We start from the raw sequence: 19170 nt of genomic DNA, 5'->3' as shown, positions 1-19170 counted from the left end.
CGCAGATGAGGAAAATGGACTTGAGGACACGGGGAGAGGGAAGGGTAAGCTGGGACGAAGAGAGAGTGGCATGGACATATATACACTACCAAACGTAAGGTAGATAGCTAGTGGGAAGCAGCCGCATAGCACAGGGAGATCGACTCGGTGCTTTGTGACCCCCTGGAGGTGTGGGATAGGCAGGTTAGAAGGGAGATACAAGAGGGAGGGGATATGGGGATATACGTATGCATATAGCTGATTCACTTTGTTGTACAGCAGAAACTAACACACATTGTAAAGGAAGTATACTCCAGTAAAGATGTTAAAAAAAAAAAAAAAGATTTACCCACTTACAGCCTCTCATTAAAGGAACTTACAAATAACAAAAATGAGAAAAAATAATCTCAGAAAGAAGGTCTGATTTGGAAGAAGAGGTGTTATGTCTGGAAGTGGATGTGTTATAAGCAGTCAGCACTTAATGAGGGATGAAGGAAGAACCCCAGTAAAACAGTGGGAGGCAATAAAGAAGAAATAAGGATACAGACTTTGCCTTGGAAGAGCTTATGAATTGATTGAGGCCTTAAGAACATCTCTGAGTGGCACGGAAATGATGAAATGATAAAGACTCAAGGTTCTGGAAAAGAGGAGATTGTGTGATGTTATTACTGCGGTATATGTTTAATAAACTGAAAAGACCTAATATCTAATCAGAGAAGATAGCAATCTCTCCTGGAATCTCTGAAATCTGGCCTTTTTTCTTCCATGGACTGAATAGAGGGTGTAGGATGGCCCTGTGTCAACAATGGCCAGAGTTAATGCTGAAACGTCATCATTAGTTATTCATTCCTACGACTTAAACAAACCCTCTCCCTAGGATATAGTATGCATAGCAGTTCAGAGGTACACCTAGTGCTTTAGCAGAGTGGGCCTGGGTATCATTTTTAAAATTTCAAATCTTATGCTCTGTGCTATTACTCAGAAGAGATGGGACAAGCCCACTTTTCATATCTCCTACTTATCTTTTTTCCCTTTGGTTGTTTGTCTTTTGCATGTTGATTTATGATAAATTATATATTAGAGACGTTAGCATTTAATCTATCATAAGCGTTGCAAAAATTTTCTTTGATCTGTAGATTTCTTTTTACTGGGCTATGCTGTCTTTTAACATATATAAGATTTTGCTTTGCTTTGTAGTCAAGTCTGTGACTATTCCCTTTATGTCTTATGGGTTTGATTTCATACTTAGGAAGACCTTCCATCCCCAAGATGATAATCATACCCATATATATTTGCCACCGATAACGTGATAGTTTTAATTTTAATGTTTAGATCTTAAATCCATATGAAATTTGCTTTGGTATGTGATTTGAGGTAGTGGGTTCACCTTTTTGTTTTTCCACATAAGTAGTCTATTGTCTTAACACCACTGATGTATACTCCATTACTTCCCATGGATTTGAAATGCCACCTTTATTATATTATGAGTTCCAAAAGGTACATTGTTCTGTTTCTGGCTCCTTTTGTTCCATTGATCAACTTACCTGGGCCAGACCAAACTGTTTTAATTACTGTAGTTTAGTTGATAGAGATAGAGATATCAAGCATTTCCTCATCATTATTTAAAAAAAATTTTCATGGCTATTCTCAGGCATTTTTCTCTTTCAGTTGAATTATTAAAACAACTTGTCAAGTTTAAAAAAAAAAGGCTCATTGGGATTTAAATTTTAATTGCCCTGGATTTGGAGATTAATTTGAAAAGAATTGACATCTTTACAATATAGGATCATTTAATCAAGAGCAAAAAATGGTATTACCTCATTTATTCAGGAATTAAGTTGTGTGTGTGTGTGTGTGTGTGTGTGCGCGTGCGCACGCACACACGCACATATGTCTGTGTCAGTATCCATACATTTTTCGTATTGGTACTGTACATTTCTGAATATGAAATTTGTGCATGGGTTTGTTCCTCCTTTCAACTTTCCACCCACAGCTACTATATAAGAATCACCAGTGATATTCGAGTGCCTTTTGATTATGTCACTGTGCTGGGTACCCAAACCCCAGCACCTTGGCCCCGACAAATTTGACCATCAACAGACAAGAACTCTGCCCAGTGGCATGTTTTGTCCTGGAGAGTGTCTGCTTGAACCAGTCAGAGCCTCTCTCTTAGGGATTTTGTTTTGAGATATAGTAATAGAATCCGCAGGGGTAGTGGAGTCAAGAAGCTGAAAAAGAGAAAGCAGTGAGCAAAAGCCAAGAGGCAGTTCCATTCGTGAGTAAGCATAAAGCACGTGATAAAGAAAAGCATTTAGAGGTAATAGTGGGCGTCAGCTGCAGTAAAGCAGATAGAAAATATAGGAAAAGCTGAATCATGCGTATGGCAGAGTTGCAAGTGTAGGAAGCAGGGAACACCTGTTACTGAAGGATGAGAAGATCACTGGGGCAGCCTCTTGAATAGTCGTATTATTGAGCCACCCAGAGCTGTTTTGTCTCCTGTGTATTCCAGTCTTATATGAAGTTGGTCCGTGATATTGTTTTTCACTTCTCTGTATTTCTTTTCAATAAATGCGCGTAAACTTAAAAGCTCAACTTAGGGAGGGAGGGCAGGGAGTTAGATGCATGTCCTCAAGCTACCATCGTAAAAGAAAAACCTATTTCTCCTTCTTAGCAGAAAACCTTCTTTGTCATGAAGAATAAGACTAATAAGCCCGATCTCCCTCACTTTCTCCCACCCCTGCTCTCCTGCAAACATACCTCTCTATTACTCCTCCCTTGTTTCTCACCAGTCTCAGGTTGAGTAGCCCCTTCCTTCGTCTGATTCAAATTCAGTGTCTTCTCCCCCCACCTCTTGACCCCATGCACACAGGCTTGTGCTCTTGATTATAATCCCTGGCCTTTACTCCGGGGGCTTTGCTCATCAACCACCCTCCCTACTTATTTCTTTAGTTCCTCCTTCCTTCCTGACACCTCTCACCCTATAAACATGCTCTTTTCCCTAAGGTACAGCTCCTGTCACGCCCCCTCTCTATCTGTGATCTAATCTTTCTGCTCCTTCACCCATCTTAATCAGCTTCCTGTGGGTGCTGCATTCACGGAGGGCATCCCCAACGATGTCTGAGTTGCCGGTGGTAAAGGGTATTTTTCAATCCCTATCTTGACTCTCTTTGCTGATCATTTTGGTTGTGCCTTAATTCTAGAAACTTCACTTCCTTAGCCTCTGATATCACACTCTTCTGATTTTCCTTGTTTTCTACCACTTCTTACCATTTCTTTTCTCTCTTTCTTTTTAAGCTGAGCTCCTCTTTTTTATCCCATCCCTGGATAATCCTGTCCTGGTTACTACTAAGGGCTGCCCAGACTCTAGCCGTGAACATCCCAATGTGTACATCCAGCTTCCTGCTTGTTTCTGCCCAGCTGCCAAGAACATCGATTCAGCAGATCTCAAACAGTGTTCCTGGGCTTCCTGTCATACCTTCTCCTACCCTTGTTCACTCTATTTCATTTTGGCACCACAATCACCTAAACTAGGAAACTGGTAGTCTTCTCTGTTGGTTAATTCCATGTGTCACCTTGACTAGGCCATGGGGTGCCCATGCATTTGTTCAAACGTTATCTTGGTGTATGTGTGAGGATGTTTATGGATGAGATTAACATTTGAAATGGTAGACTGAATACAGCAGATTGCCCTTTCCACTAAGGGTGGGCCACATCCAGTCAGTTGATCCAGAATAGACTTTTACTCAGAAAGGCTGAGTAAGAGAGCATTCTTTTGCCTAACTGCCTTCAAGCTGGCACATTGGCTTTTTCGTGCCTTCAGACTCAATCTGAAACATGGGCTATTCCTTGGTCTTGAGTAAGCCAGCTTTCAAACTGGACCTACACCATTGGCTCAGGCCTTTGAACTCAGATTGGGAGCTGCACCATCTGATCTCCTGGGACTCCAGCTTGCAGGCAGCTGACTGTGAGACTTCTCAGCCTCCATGACTGCATCAACCAATTCCTCATAATAAATCTCTTCATATATTTAAAACATATGTATATATACATATGCATATGTATATACACATGTTTATACATATCATACATTTAACTGCAGATGCATAATAAGATATGTAATTGGAGATATGTATATATCTCTTGGTTCTTTTTCTCTGGAGAACCTGGGCTGATACACCCTCCTTGCCTTATTCTCTCCAGTTTTTTCTCATGAGTATGTATACTTACATCCATCTATCTCGTCTCTCCAGGACACTCCATCCACAGTCTGTCTATCTAGTACTTTACCCATCTCAAGTCTTGATTGCTTGAGAAGGAGCTACCTGAAATGCCAGTCACCATGTCCCTTCCCTATTAAGAACCTTCCAGCAGCCCTCCAGGGTCACAGGGTCCACAAAATAGAGCCAAGCTCCTTGATTTGAGAGTCTAGGCCATTACTTGTCCCCTACCTGCCTCCCTGGCTTTCTTTCTTTCCACAGAAATCCCATTTTAACATTGTCCTTGGAGCCACAGGAGGCTTCCCTGGCTTACTTACCCCAGATGGAGACCACCGAACTGATAGATTCAATTCTGTGCTAATGCCTGAGTCAGCCCCATGCCCTATCAGACTCCCTGAACCACCTCTAGAGTTTAAACCTACATCATGGACAGAATGAGGAAGGGGAAAAGGTTGGGTAGAAAAAAGATGTGCTTTATTCTTTTTCCCTTGGGACTTGTCCTCATGACAAATCAGAATGTGCAAAGCAAAGCAAATAGCTGCCTAGTCATCAAAAAGGAGATATGCTCAAAATTGTGCCTGTAGCTAAACTTCTGATAAACACAAAATCTGGGTTTCCTTCTGCCTTCCTGAAATCTTTCTGCCCAATCTCCTGGAATCCTTACTTAACTCCAAATAAGAGGTCACTGGAGATTCAGTAATAGCAAGTTTTGTTTTTTAAATGTTACATTGAGTTATTAAGCTTCAAGAAGCTTCTCTTGTTGTTCACCATTGCTATTTGATTGTGGAACTAAATTTTTTATCTTTTTAAAATACTGACCAGTAAATCTTCAGTTGTTTTTCATATTTACAGGAAAATAAAATAATACAGCCTATAGTCAGTGATGGAGGAAAAGTGCCTTTTTTTGCCACTGAGGAGTAGTTTAATGTTCTTGTGATTAATTTCATTTGAGTAATCAGCAGTTATAATCATGTTAAATAGCTATGGCTTAAGCATTTTGATTTGCTTCTTAAATAATCTTATCAGAATCCCGACAGATTTTTTCAGCTTTAAATCATATTGACAACCTGTTCTTGACTTTATTATCCAAATATGAGGGTGAGGGCTTTTAATATTTATTTATTTATTTATTTATTTATTTATTTATTTATTTGGTTGGGCCAGGTCTTAGTTGCAGCAAGCAGGCTCCTTAGTTGCAGCCCACAGGCTCCTTAGTTGTGGCGTGCGAACTCTTAGTTGCAGCATGCGTGTGGGATCTAGTTCCCTGACCAGGGATCGAACCCAGGTCTCCTGCATTGGGAGCACGGAGTCTTATCCACTGTGCCACCAGGGAAGTCCTGAGGGTAAGGCCTTTTAGAAATTTTATAAGCATGAAAAAATTTTAAATGAAAGTGTCCAGTTTAATACTGTTTCTTATTTATTAGGACAGAAACCCAAATTACATAGCACAGCCCACCCAGAAAAGTTAGCTTCTGAGGTTCTGTATTTTAATCCTGCAGAGTGTAAATGACTTATAAAACTTCTCAGAAAAGACTTGGCATATTTAGTAGTGAGAGAGCAGAATCGTCACTCTCTGCAGGTTTGCCATGACACTGGAGAATGTCTTGCTACAAGTGAGGTTCTTATGCATGTGAAGTACTCCAAACATACAGAAAAGTATAAGAAATTATTTAATGACAAGTATGTGCTCGTTATCTAAGTTTTTTTGTTTTTGTTTTTGTTTTTGTTTTTTTTGCAGTACGCGGGCCTCTCACTGCTGTGGCCTCTCCCGTTGCGGAGCACAGGCTCCGGACTCGCAGGCTCAGTGGCCATGGCTCACGGGCCCAGCCGCTCCGTGGCATGTGGGATCTTCCCAGACCAGGGCACGAACCCGTGACCCCTGCTTTGGCAGGCGGACTCTCAACCACTGCGCCACCAAGGAAGCCCCTGTAAAGATGTTTTAGCATGTCAAGAAAGGGTCCTTCAATTCCTGTTTTCTTGAGTGCTGTTAACAGGAATGGGTATTGAATTTTTGTCAAAGGCTTCTTTCAGCATCTTTGGAGATAATGATATTTTTTCCCTTTGATCTATCAATATTGATTTCCTAATATTGAAATGACCTTAAATTATTGGAATAAATCTCAACTGGTCATGGTGTATTATTTTCTTCATATGCTGTTGGATTCTGTTTGCTAATATTTTTTTTCAGTCCTTTTGTATCAATATTCACGAGTGACGATGATCGGCAAGTTTTTTTCTACTTTCTTTGGAGTCTTCATCAGGTTTAGGTATCAAAATACTCAATTTATTAAAGGAATTAGGAAATTTTCCTTTATTTTTGCATCAGTATTTTGAGCCAGTTTTCTATTTGTTGCTGTAACAAACCACCACAAACTTAGTGCTTTAAAATAAAACAGATTTGTTATCTAACTGTTGTTAAAAGTCTGAAGTCCAGAGTGGGTCCTCCTGAGCTAAGGTTGAATGCAGGCTGCATTCATTTCTGGGGGTTCTAAAGGAAAATCCACTTTCTTGCCTGTACCAGCTTCTAGAGGCTGCCTCTAATCCTCAGTTCACAGTCTTCCCCCTTCAGAGCCAGCAGTGGTTTTTCTCTTATCACGCTTCTCTGATAATGACTCTCCTACCTCCCTCTCCCACCTTTAGAAGTGCCTGTGGTTACTTTGGGTCTCCTGGATAATCCAGGATAATCTCCCTGTTTTAAGGTCAGCTGATTAGCAACCTTAATTCTGCCTGCAACTTTAATTCCTCCTTGCCATGGAGCATAACATAGTCATAAGTTCTGGGGATTCTGACATAGACATCTTTCTGGTGAAGGGAGACATTATTCTGCCTGCCACAATCTTCAGTGCTCTAGATCAATTTATAGAACACCAGAACAGTCAGATCTTTGAAGGTTTGATAGAAGACCACGGTGAAAATATCTGGGCCTGGTGTTTTTGTGTGTGTGGTAGTTCTTTAATAATTGTCTCTGTATCCTCTGTGGAAATTTGCTCTGTTTAAACTTTTTCTGATGGGCTCAATTTTGGTTATCTGTATTTCTTTAGAAAATTATCCATTTAATAAAGGATTTCAAATTTATTTGTATAGCGGCCTGTTACAACTTTTAATTCTTGTTTCTGTTTTCTTCTTGTCATTTCTTATTTTGTTTGTACATTCTCTCTTTTTCCTTGCTCAAGTTAGCTAGTGGCTTGCAATTTTGTTAACTTCTTTCAATTAAATCTACTGGTTTCCTATTCCTACTTCATTAATTTCTGCTTTTGCCTTTACTCTTTCATTCCCAGTGCTTTCTTTTGGTTTACTTTGTTGTTGTTTTCCAGTTTTTTCAGCTAGGTATATAAGTCATTTATTTGCATCCTTTCATTTTTTCACTTATGAAAGCATTTCCAGCTATGACTTGTCCTCTCATAACTGCTTTAAATGTATCCCATGTGTTAGGGGTTTGGTGGTTTGTTTTTAGTGGTTTTTAAAACTTTTAAAAATTTCAATTTGTATTTTCTCTTTCACCCAAGAGTTGTTTAATGGGATTGTTTTTAGTTTTGGGGTTTTTTTTTTGCGGTATGCGGGCCTCTCACTGTTGTAGCCTCTCCCGTTGTGAAGCACAGGCTCCGGACGCGCAGGCTCAGTGGCCATGGCTCACGGGCCCAGCCGCTCCGCGGCATGTCAGATTTCCCGGACTGGGGCACGAACCCACGTCCCCTGCATTGGCAGGTGGACTCTCAACCACTGCACCACCAGGGAAGCCCTGTTTTTAGTTTTGATTAATGATTACTCTTTTCATTTCATTGGTTAGTAATCTCTACTTTTATTGCACTGTGATCAGAGTATTGTTTGTAATATTTCTAATTCATGGAACTTAACTGATGGTTCTTTATGATCAGTTTTTATGCATGGTTCAAAGGCTGTTGACAAAAGATATATTTGCTTAAATTATCAAAATATAAAGTTCAGTATATATCCAAAAGACCTACCTAATTGATTCTGCTCTGCTTTGTTTGTTTATCCACTTGATCTGTCTTGAACTGAGAGTGGTAAATCTGCTTCATAAAGATGGTTACTTTGTTATTTGGAGCATAGATATTCATAAGTATTTTATTTTCGTTATAAATTTGGCTTTTAGCATTAAAAGGTGCCCTTCTTTGCTGTGTTTAACACTTTTAGGCTTGAATTCTTATTTGTTAGATATCAAGATTGCTGCTTCTGCTTTCTTATTGTTTTCATTTTCCTGGAATACCTTTATCCATCCATTTATATTTTGCCTTGCTGAATCATTTTGTTTTATATATCACATGAAGATAGCATACAGTTGGGTCTTACATTGTGAGCTGAACTGAGAATCTTTTTCTTATAATTGGTGAGATTAGCCCTTTACACACATTGATATGGCCGATATGTTTGGTCTCAATTCTATCATAATGTTTTATAATTACATCTATTATGTTCTTTTGATGTGTTTCTTTTTCTAAAGCTGTATATTCTTTGCCCTTTAATGTTAAAGAATGGTATTTAGGAACATTTTATTTTTATTTTAGTGGTTACCTTTACACTTACACCTTTTTCAGTGTTCCCAGTCCTATTTTCTTATCTAACCTTTGACCATCTGGTTTGCCAGTTTTTAATTGTATCCTTTAACTCCTACCCATTGCGTTCACAGCAGCCAAGGAGCTTAACTTACTTTCTTTATCCTCTTCCTATTTTCTAGTTTTCCTCTTCCTAGTTTTCTTTCTTACTAGTTTTTTAGTTGCATTATTTTTTTTTAGTTGTCACGACATATAGAATTTGTACATTAGTCTTCCATCCTCGTACTCACATTTGGTTTTGTCTTAGATCCACAATTCTGTGCATAAATCCTTACATCAGTCCTTTTGATGAAAATTTCCCAGTCATCTCTCAGTTGAATGACACACAAACTCTAGGCTATTCCTTCAGAAAGACTCATAGGTACAAAATTCCCTATGTCCTTGTGTTTTAAACTTTCTCTATAGCCTTGATACTTGGAGAGCTTGACTTTTTAGAAAGTCCTTGTTTTATATGTTCTTTCATTAAGTTGTTCTTTGTTTGTCTTTAAATACTGCTCCATTGTTGTCTTACTTTGAATATCTAACATTTCTGCCCTTGTAATTAGGTGATCTTTTTGCCTTAGAGATCTTGATTTTTTTTCTAATCTCTAAATTCTAACAGACTTCGTAGAAGTTAAACATCTTAGTGTTGTTTAAATCTGGGCTACTTTTCCCAGGTACCCAGTGGGTCTTTTCAAAATGAAGATTCAATTCTATGAAAAAGCTTTCTTACAGTATTTTTTTTTAACATCTTTATTGGAGTATAATTGCTTTACAGTGGTGTGTTTGTTTCTGCTTTATAACAAAGTGAATCAGCTGTACGTATACATATATCACCATATCTCCTCCCTCTTGTGTCTGCCTCCCCACCCTCCCTATCCCACCCCTCTAGGTGGTCACAAAGCACACAGCTGATCTCCCTGTGCTATGTGGCTACTTCCCACTAGCTAGCTATTTTACATTTGGTAGTGTATATATGTCCATGCCACTATCTCACTTTGTCTCAGCTTACCCTTCCCCCTCCCCATGTCCTCAAGTCCATTCTCTACGTCTGCATCTTTATTCCTGTCCTACAGTATGTTTTTTAAGTATCATACCTGTTCCATTATTTTGTTTTTTCTCTTCAGGAGTCTAATAATATGAGTATTAATCCCTCTTTATCTGTTTTTCATTTCCCATATTTTCTCCATGGCCCTTTTTTAATTCTTTCTTTTTCTCATTTTTATTTTCTTGTTTGCTTTTCTGCCTTTTAAAGTGCCTTCTATTAAATTTTCATTTTAATTTATCTTGCTTTGAGCACTTTGTAATTTAATCTTCATTTTTGAGATCACTGTCTTTTTCTTCCATTTCAAAATTCAGTCAATAGCAGAGGTGTAAGAGGTGGTCAGATTCCGGGTCTGTTTTTCAGGGAGAGCTGACAGGATTTGCTGCTGGACTGTATGTAGGATTAGAGTTCATTATATTATTTTCAAAGAATTGTGTTCACCTTCACTGCAAGCGCAGACTTTTTGCAAACATCAGGTATAATCACTAGTTGTGAGGCACCTACCATTTCCTTCCCTGAAGTGGTAGCATATTTGAGAATCTGGGCATGTGACGTAGAGCAGAAGCTACGGAGCCGTTGGTTGGAGGCCATGTGGCAGTCTACAGTGAGCATTGCTGCTAACGTTTAGTGACAGACCCACACAGATAAATGGCCAGGGTCTTCTCATCAGTGGAAAAAGAGAAAGAGGAAAATAGTAGGGCGGTTGGGAGAGTCAGCTTTCTCCCACGCTTAGGTAGTAAAGATAACAGCGCACAGTGGCACCCTTAATATCTTATACTTCTTTAGAGCTTCAAATCGAAAGAAAGGTCCAGGCAGCTGTCAGAGCGGTTTCTCTGTCTTTGCTTGATGATATCTATGCAGTTGGGCCTGAGGATTAATGTTCTGCAGGGGTCGTAAACGCCCCCCACCAAACATTAGAGCAGCAGCTGTGTTGTTCCCTATCAGCAGGTCTCTGTGTCTTGAAGTTCTTCAACTTTAACTAGGATGAGTCTGCTCAACGTTCAGTGTGTTTATTCAACATGTACCGGTACTTACTGTGTGCCTGGTGCTGTGCTGAGTGATAAGGATGCTGTCATGTCCTGGTGACCTTGTACAGGAAGGCAAACAGACAGGTCCAGGTCAGAGAACTGTTGGATTGCCATGGTGAGAGGTGCTACAAAGGAAGAGTAGAGGTTTCTGGGAAAACCTTCACCTAACTGAGGTGCTGGGGACTAGTCTTAACAAAAGTAAGAAGCCATATGCCGAGTTCAGTGAGTTACACATCGTTCCCATTCCTGCAGTGATCCCGTCTGTTCTTGGAGAGGCTGCTGCTTCATCGTGGTATAGTAAGAAGGGTTAGGGCACTGGGATAGACACCTAGATTGGTCCCAGACACCATTCCAGTGTCCAAGTCCTTTCACCCTTTCTTTATAATGGCCAGTCAGTCACACTGCTGATTGATATGCAGCTTATGGTCCACAGTGACCACCCTTCTTATCTAATGTATGTCAAGTAGACAGACGCACTTCGCAGCTTTGCCAGCTGTTGCCCATCTCTGTATCTGATTCTATCAGTTATCCAGTCTTGTCCAGCCCATTTATCCAGCTAGTAAAGGTCATTTTGAATTTCACAGCTCTTACAAGAGTAGACAGCTCTTCTGAATATAATGCAGAAACTTAAGGAGGATACCTCTCCTGCAGTCATCCTAGTCACTGACTTAAAAGGAAAAAAATAAAGGTACTGTCAAAGACTAACAGATTAAAAACAAAAAAGATTGTCATACCTAAATAGCAGCCTTCCTACTTGGATATTACAGAAAAGTGACAGCTCTTTTGACAAGTATCTAAGAACAGCATAGTATATATGTCATTTGTTTCTTTTTTTTAATACCCTTAATATTCTAGATCCTGGTTATTACATCAAAGGTGTTTCAGAGCATCTATTGTCTGTATGCAAATGATCGTAACCATCAATTACTTCCAGTTTCAAAATTTCTGTTTCATATTTTCCCTTTCCAGCCCATTCTCTCACCTCATTAAAATCTCTAGATGGATTGTGTTTGGTAAATGCTCTGCATATTTTCCTGGCAATCCCCTTTGCTAAAATCCAGTGCAATAGCTGCAGCTCATATTTTAGATGCATGGAAACAGGAGGGGCATGGACTATGGAACCAAAATAAACAGATGGTTGCCTTGACAGTCTGTAAGAGGCTCTTTCATGATCGTTTTTCATGGTTTTTCTTTTGAATTAAGTAGTGAGACAGACATACGGTTTTGATCTCGTTGACCTCCTGCACATGGCCCATGGCTGACAAACTGCACGAAACAACAAAACGCTTCTGCCAGGAAGCCACCATCACTGAGTTCCACTCCTGTGAGGTCCTTCCCTTGTCACTTGAGGCAGTGGTCACAGAGACCTAGTCCCAAGGCAGACTGCTGGTGCCATGGGTGTGAACTGAGGGAGGCACAGCAAGGGGGAGGGATATTTTGGGGAAGGCAGATGTAAACAATTACGATTACATGGAGCAGAATGTCATGAGCAACAGCAAGTACACACAATGACAAGAAATCAGAGAGAAGGAGAACATTCACTCCAGTGGAAGGATCAGGCAGAAGAGGTGAAGTGGCACTGATGGGACAGGGCAGTCGGGTCTGAGCCGAGGGAGCCTTGCGTCTGATGGGTGACTGGGGCTGGGGGACAGGTCAGGAACTCCAAGTTCAAGGAAGGCAGAGAAACAAGAATCATAAAACTGACTATTTTAACGTTGACTTATGTCCAAGGTTTCTACTGTGTCAGTTTAAACTTATTCGTACATTGGTTTGTAAATGTACCTTAAAAAAAAAAAAAAAAAAAACTACAGTAGAGGCTCTTGCTCCACATTCTGAAAATGTGGGGCAATTTCATAAGTATGTTTGAATTTCTTTTATATTTTTGTATACTCACATCCCTCATCCAGATTATAATTATAACACAGACTTATAATTATGTAGGCCTTACAGATAAAAGCACAGTGGTAAAGACATAGCTTTGGAGTCAGATCTGAGTTCAGGACCCCACTCCATCTTTTCCTTGCTTGATGTTTGCATGGCAGGATGTCTGATCTCTGAGCCTCATTTTCCTCATCTGCAAAATGAAGACAATAATAGGGCTGATTTCACATTGCTCTGTGAGGGTTACATGAGCTGTTTGCATGCAAGCCCTAAGCACAGTGCCTGGCATCTACTAATGATCAGTTAATGTTCATCATTATTTATCGCTCTAAAACATCACGTGTTTATGAGGTTTTCTCTGAAGAGGTATCCCAGTAGACCTTCTTATAACTTTTCTGAACGTTTGTCCCTACTCCCATGCAAAAAAATATATACCAGGAATAAAACGCATCTCAAGCTTTTTTTAAATATTAGGAACTAAAATGTCCCAGATTTCATCAGGCTGCGAGGTCACAGCTTCCTTTGTGCTAAATTTCAGTAGTCTAATCCCCCATTCTATATGCCTTCAAGAAGTTCAGCCTTTTCTTCAGATATCCATGCATTTGGGGGACTCTTTAGGAAATTCCTATGCCGGCCCTTGGCTTGGGCATCTTGTATAGGCCAGTTGATCTCCCCCAAAGTGAGTTTCATTGAGCACTTTTTCTCATCTGAAGGCCCCAAGAGAAGGAGCTGTTACTGTCTCATTCCATCCTAAGGCCCCATCCTGATTTCTTCATGACATCTTCCAAGGACGTTTTGTCTGAGGGAAGGACCACTTCCTTCAAGGGAAATCTCAGTCCAAACAGGTGGCCCTCAAAAGACAACGAACAACACGGGATTTGTGATGTGTAACTCCCATCCCCAGCTTGAAGGAACCAGGGCACCTGGAGGGGAGGGATGGCTGGTCCCAGATCTGTAGCAGGAAACATCCCAGGTGAGCCTAAGATACCGTGTTGTGTCAGAAAGCAAGAAAGGGAGACGAATGAGTTGTGTCAAAAGGACACAGGGGCCATTAGGAAGGTGCTCCCATTGGTCAGAGATGAGATAAACTGAGCATGTAAAAAGGGTAATAAATGCAATCGATTAAAACACAGTGTGTACATTAACATAAAAACATGAATTTATAATGATGTTTGGAAGAAGTGAGAGAAAGCAAATAACCTCATTGGGTACCATTGCAACCCCAAGTCTTTATTTAGAAAATTGGTACTTAAAGGGAAAGGAGTGAGCATTTATCCCATCTTTCCTGTACAACCTGTATTGCTGGGAATTGAAATCGCCCTAGTTGATGAAGAAAACTTCTTTTCTTATATAAAAATTCTAGCCAAGAAATGCAAAATGATGATAGAGTCAGAACATCATGTTGTAACTCCTAATGAAATCATCGATTCAGGTAATAATCATTAATGAAAGCATTAGATGAGCTGACGATGGGGAACTTTGTAATGGAAGCCATTGTAACTTTGTAAGTAACTTTGTAACTTTGTAAGATGAAGCCATCACATCTGATTCACTGTAGCATCACTGACGATGGAACCCCCAGTCATTGTGTGCTTCCCAGTGGGTTGCAGGGTCATGCCCACAGTATCACATCCGAGGTATTGTTGCCCAGGTACATTCAACCTCGAATCACATCCAGCCTCAAGAACTAAATTTTATTTACAGGGTTGTAGGAACAAGGGAAATGACATTACAAGGAAGCAAAGAGGCAAGTCCAGAATGTGGGACATTCTATAAGCCAACCAACCCAGTTTCTGAACAAATCAATGGCGGCAGGGAGATAGGAAGGGGACGGTGGGCCCTACTGGTTGATAAAAGAGGCCTAGGAGACTTAACACCTAATGTAATATGTGAACCTAGTTTGGGTCAAGAAAACCAACTGTAAAATAATTTTGTTTCAGAGAAGCCAGGGAAATGTTATTACAGACTAAGTGTTAGATGCCAAGGATATATTGTCAATTTTGTTCGGGGTTTTAACCGCATTGTGATTATGTTAAAATGCTCAGAATTTTCAGCAATGCATACTAAAATATGTAGGGCTTGACTTTAAAATACTTTAACAAAAAAAAAAAAGAAAGAAAAGGGACAAGTGAAAATAAAGTTTCAAATCTTGATAATTGCTGAATCTGGGTGATGGACATATGAAAAAAAAATTTAAATAAAAAAGGGATAGATGTAACAAATGTGCCAAAATCTTGGTAACTGTTGAAACCGGGTATATGAAGGTCCTTCATATTTATCCCTCTGTTTTTAAGTACATTTGAAGTTTTTTCACTGACAAAATAAAGATGGCGTAACTCTAGGACACTGGTACATTTCTCAAAATCTGAGTTGTTTGCTCTGAGATCTCACCATATGTGCGATTTGAGGACAGCCAGTCCCGGGCCCCTTGGCGCCCTCTGTGCACAGGAAGAGAAGCTGAATCCGTCTTTCTTTGGGCAGCCTCGCCTCTCACCCTCTCTCCTGTGGGCAGCAGCGGGAGCAAGCATGCTCAGACCTCGCACAAGAACAAGCAGTCATTTTCTAGGACGGTGCAGTCTAAATCCTAATTTAGAAGAAAACTATGTCCTCAGGTGCAGAAAAACAATTCTGCCCGAAGAAAGCCTTCTGCACACGGCGCTGGGAGATGGCCAGCTTCTTAGAGCCCCCCTGCCCTGCTGCTCCACCCACAAGAGAGGCTTTGTCTTCACTTGATCAGAAACTTACTGTGCAAGGACCGCCTACCCCCAGGGGAATGCACGCCACCACTTCTTTATTTTTATCTGTCGTAAAATGCACATGACATTTACCACTTCAACCACTTAAGTGTACAGTTCAGTACCATTCAGTGCAGTCACATTATGAGGCTCCGGCCTCTAGAGCTCTTTCCATCTTGCAAAACTGAAGCTCTGTCCCCATTAAGTATCTCCCCATTCCCGCCTTTCCCACAGCCCCTGGCAACCACCGTTCTGTCTCTAGGAATTCGAGGACTCTAGGGACCTCACGTAAGTAGGATCATACCGTATTTGTCTTTTTGTGACTGGCTTATTTCACGTAGCGTAAGGTCTTCAAGGTTCATCCGTTGTAGCATGTGACAGGATTTCCTTCCTTTTTAAGGCAGAATAATATTGCGTTGTATGGATGGATACATTTTGTTTATCCATTCATCCATCGATGGACACGGGTTGCTTCCCAAGTGTCTTGGCTTGTGATCAGTGCTGCTATGAACATGGGTGTACCAAGGCATCGCTTCTTGCAATATCAAGTTTTTCTCCTAAGGTGTCAAAAGCCTCCAGCAACAGCTCTAATCCAGATTGAAGCTCAAGGTCCTGTCAGCTCTTCTCTCTCCGAGAGGTCTGCCTGAGTTCACTGCCAGAGAGGGCAAGCCTGTGTGAGAGGGAGGCACCTGTGTACCTCCTGACATCAAAGAGCCCAGGCTGTGGTCACTGCCTTCCCCTGATACACTTTGTCTGTAAACAATGAAAGTAATACATTCTGGCAAGGTTGGTAAACAGTGGAAATTCACTCCCTCACCCCTATTTTCCATTCCCCAAGGATCAGCTGCTGTTGGATGAACGGTGGGATTTTTTCCAACAGATTTATTGTAGACATATACAAACGCATATGTGTGTATAGTTTTGCTTCATTTTTCATAAAAGTTTCCATATACTGGAAAGGTGCTGGATATCGAGGGTGTTCCCATTTTTATGTTGTTACAAATGATGCTAAACTGAATATCCTTATGCATACACTCTCGTATATATGTGTTACTGTAGGATAGAAGTCGATCTGTTGGGTCAAAATGTATGTACATTTAAATTTTTAATAGAAACAGCCTAAAGAATGATACCAGTTTACCTGTTAGTGCTAAAGAAAGATTTGAGTTTATTCTTTCAAGTTTAGGACAAACATTCTGGTCTGTTGTTATTTAATCACCAAATATCCTTGACCTCTCTACAAGCAAATCTAAGTCGCCTGTGCTACTTAATTAAAATCGTCTTGGAAAAATCTCAAGTTAGTAAGATTATCTAATTTTAACTATTGTCTGCTTCCAGTCTTAGGCAAATTTAATGAGAAAAAATGTAATTGTATACTTCTGCAGACAGTAAATTTCAGGATTTCTCCTCTGAGATATCAGGAAGTATAAAGTTAATTTCATAAATATTTGCATCTCTTACTTTCAGGATTACACAAACATATTTTTAAATACCACGTCTCTTTTGAAATTAAAAAAAAAAAAAAAACCTTCACTCCCACCTCTGTCCCTTTTCGATTTTGAACTTTTTGAAAAATTACAAATCGCCCAGAAAGATCCAGTCCGCTAAGACTTTTATGCTGATATGCCCACGAGATATAGCTGCCCACACCCCAATTTTAATTACTTAAGCCGCTTGAATGGTTTGGTCTGTCAAATAAGACAAGCGATTTCACGATTGTGTTTCAAATATAAAGATTTCCTCCAATGGGGCAAAACTGTTCGTGGCACACAAATTTGAAAAGGAGCAATGGGTGGTCCCCTCCGCGCCGCCCCCCTCCACCCAGGCAACGATGCCCTGAGAGGCGGGTTACATGGAGGAAAGGCCGTGTATTATGCATCACGTTTATAAGCGTCTTTACTTCTCGGGAAAATAGAAAGCCAGTATTTGAACAGAGCCACGTCTCTCGCAGTCCTCTCCGTGGTCCTCAGCCCAAGCATCCCTGGAAGACCAGCCCTTTTGTGTTTCCTGCGTCCTCTCCAGGCGTGGCTGCGTCGCGCCGGGGCGCGACCGCGCGAGGGGGAGGGCTGGGAGCGAGCGGCGCGCCGGCTGTCCCCTCCGGGAGGGGGCATCGGTAAATGCTCGATTGTTACGCGACGATTGATTTGCCTCACTCTGAGGATTCCAGTGGCAAAGTGACCCTCCCTCCAACTGTCCCCTCCCTTCCTAGCTCCCGCCCTGCCTCTCCCCGCAGCGGGAACCTAACGCGGCCGCCCCGCGTTCCTCCTCCTTCTCTCCTTCCTCTGGTTCCGGGATTCCAGAAGTTATTAGGAGAAATAAGGTAGCCGAGGGGACCACATGGAAGTTGTGACAGCTCCCAGCGGCGCGCCCCTCTCGCTGGAGCCATCACTTCGCCTTAGCGATTACCCGCCGACACACTGAATGAAGGAGGTCCCCTTGCCAGCCAGCCTGCCGAGATGGGCCACTGCTGCTGCAAGCCTTATAACTGCCTTCAGTGCCTGGACAAGACGGTACTTTGCCTTCCCTGTCTCTCTCTCCCTCCCTTCCTCCTTCCAAAGGGCAGAGAGAAGGCCAGAGCCAGCGCCTCTGTCCCTGTCCCCGGCATGCGTGTGCACTTGTCTTGTGGGTGAGCATGAGGCCGCCCTGACTGGCTCCCGGGTGCCGAATGGGAGCGGTGTTGGCAGAAACACCAGGGTCTCCCATACTCTGCAGTGCCTTACATAATTGCCTTCCTGCAGTCTCAGATGTAACTGTTGCATTCTCCTGAAACAGGAGGGCTCTGCTCCAACATCTTGAAATTCAAACTGCCAAGAAATCCTTGGAATATTCTTACTGCATTTTAATGTACCTGTGAAATCTAAGACGGTCCAGTGGGGAATTTAGATTAGCTAGACGTGTTTCCCTTGGCCAACTGGTAACTTTGAAAGTTTGCCGCTCTTTTTGACAAAACAGCATCCATCCTTGTAATTTCTGTTCTTAAGGTCAGAGAAGCAAGCACCGGTCCAGTTATTCTCTCTGTACGTGTTTGCCTCACGTAGGGGTGAAGAACACAGAGGTGAAAACTTAAGAAGCTGGAGAGCCTGAGGGTGTGTTCCAGTTTTCACTGGAAGGAAAATTCACAGCCAGGGAATGGAGAACAGAGTGTGAGCAAGCATTGTATGACAATTCCAACACAAAGCCTCTTTGCTTTTGACATTTGCCTGTGAGCTTGCAGAGGGATTAAGATATGCTTTTAATTTCACTACTAGAAATGTGCTGGCATTTCTAGTAGTGATACAAAATAAATCACTCTTGTCTCTGTGGTATATTTTATTATCACAGACATTTGGATTTCTCAAAGTGCATGAAATGGAGTTTAATGAGAGGTTGAAATTGCCTCCTTTCTACTCATGGGCATCAGCTCTATGGCTTGAGGTATAGTATGTGACCAGGTGAAGGGAAATGAATGGCTTAATATAAAACACATTACGAGGAGGTCACGTGGGAACATCTTAGTTATCAGTTGTGTTTATGAACCTTGACCTAAAGGAGGGTTACGTACTACCTAGGAAAGTTAAACTGATACCTTACAAGTCCCCTGGTCCTTCTCTTCCAGTAGAAATAACTGTCTCATTGGGATTGGCTTTTGCTACCATGACTAAGAACTAAAATATTTATGTACACATTTATGTGCTTTTGACAAGTAGAAATATGCAACATTTGCACTCAGTTATCTGCAGATCCAGCATGGAA

At 41.2% G+C, this 19170-nt stretch overlaps 1 protein-coding gene across 2 annotated transcripts in view; it reads left to right on the top strand.

Moving 5' to 3' along the window:
- The window catches only part of MTUS2 (microtubule associated scaffold protein 2), a 344092-nt gene that overhangs the window by 266657 nt on the left and 58265 nt on the right, over positions 1 to 19170 (top strand). The window contains exon 1 of one of the 2 annotated variants that reach the window (XM_007471435.1): positions 17687 to 17948. The exons of the other annotated variant lie outside the window; for it this stretch is intronic. Within the exon in view, the coding sequence (XP_007471497.1) occupies positions 17895 to 17948 (54 nt within the window). The 5' untranslated portion in view covers positions 17687 to 17894. Of the gene's footprint in view, positions 1 to 17686; positions 17949 to 19170 lie in introns of those variants that run through there. 2 annotated transcript variants of the gene reach the window in all.

Source organism: Lipotes vexillifer, unplaced genomic scaffold (assembly GCF_000442215.2).
Source record: "Lipotes vexillifer unplaced genomic scaffold, Lipotes_vexillifer_v1.1 scaffold543, whole genome shotgun sequence".
Taxonomy (NCBI): Eukaryota; Metazoa; Chordata; class Mammalia; order Artiodactyla; family Lipotidae; genus Lipotes; species Lipotes vexillifer.
Note: the sequence above shows the minus strand (reverse complement) of the source record. Positions and strands in the feature narration are given on the sequence as shown.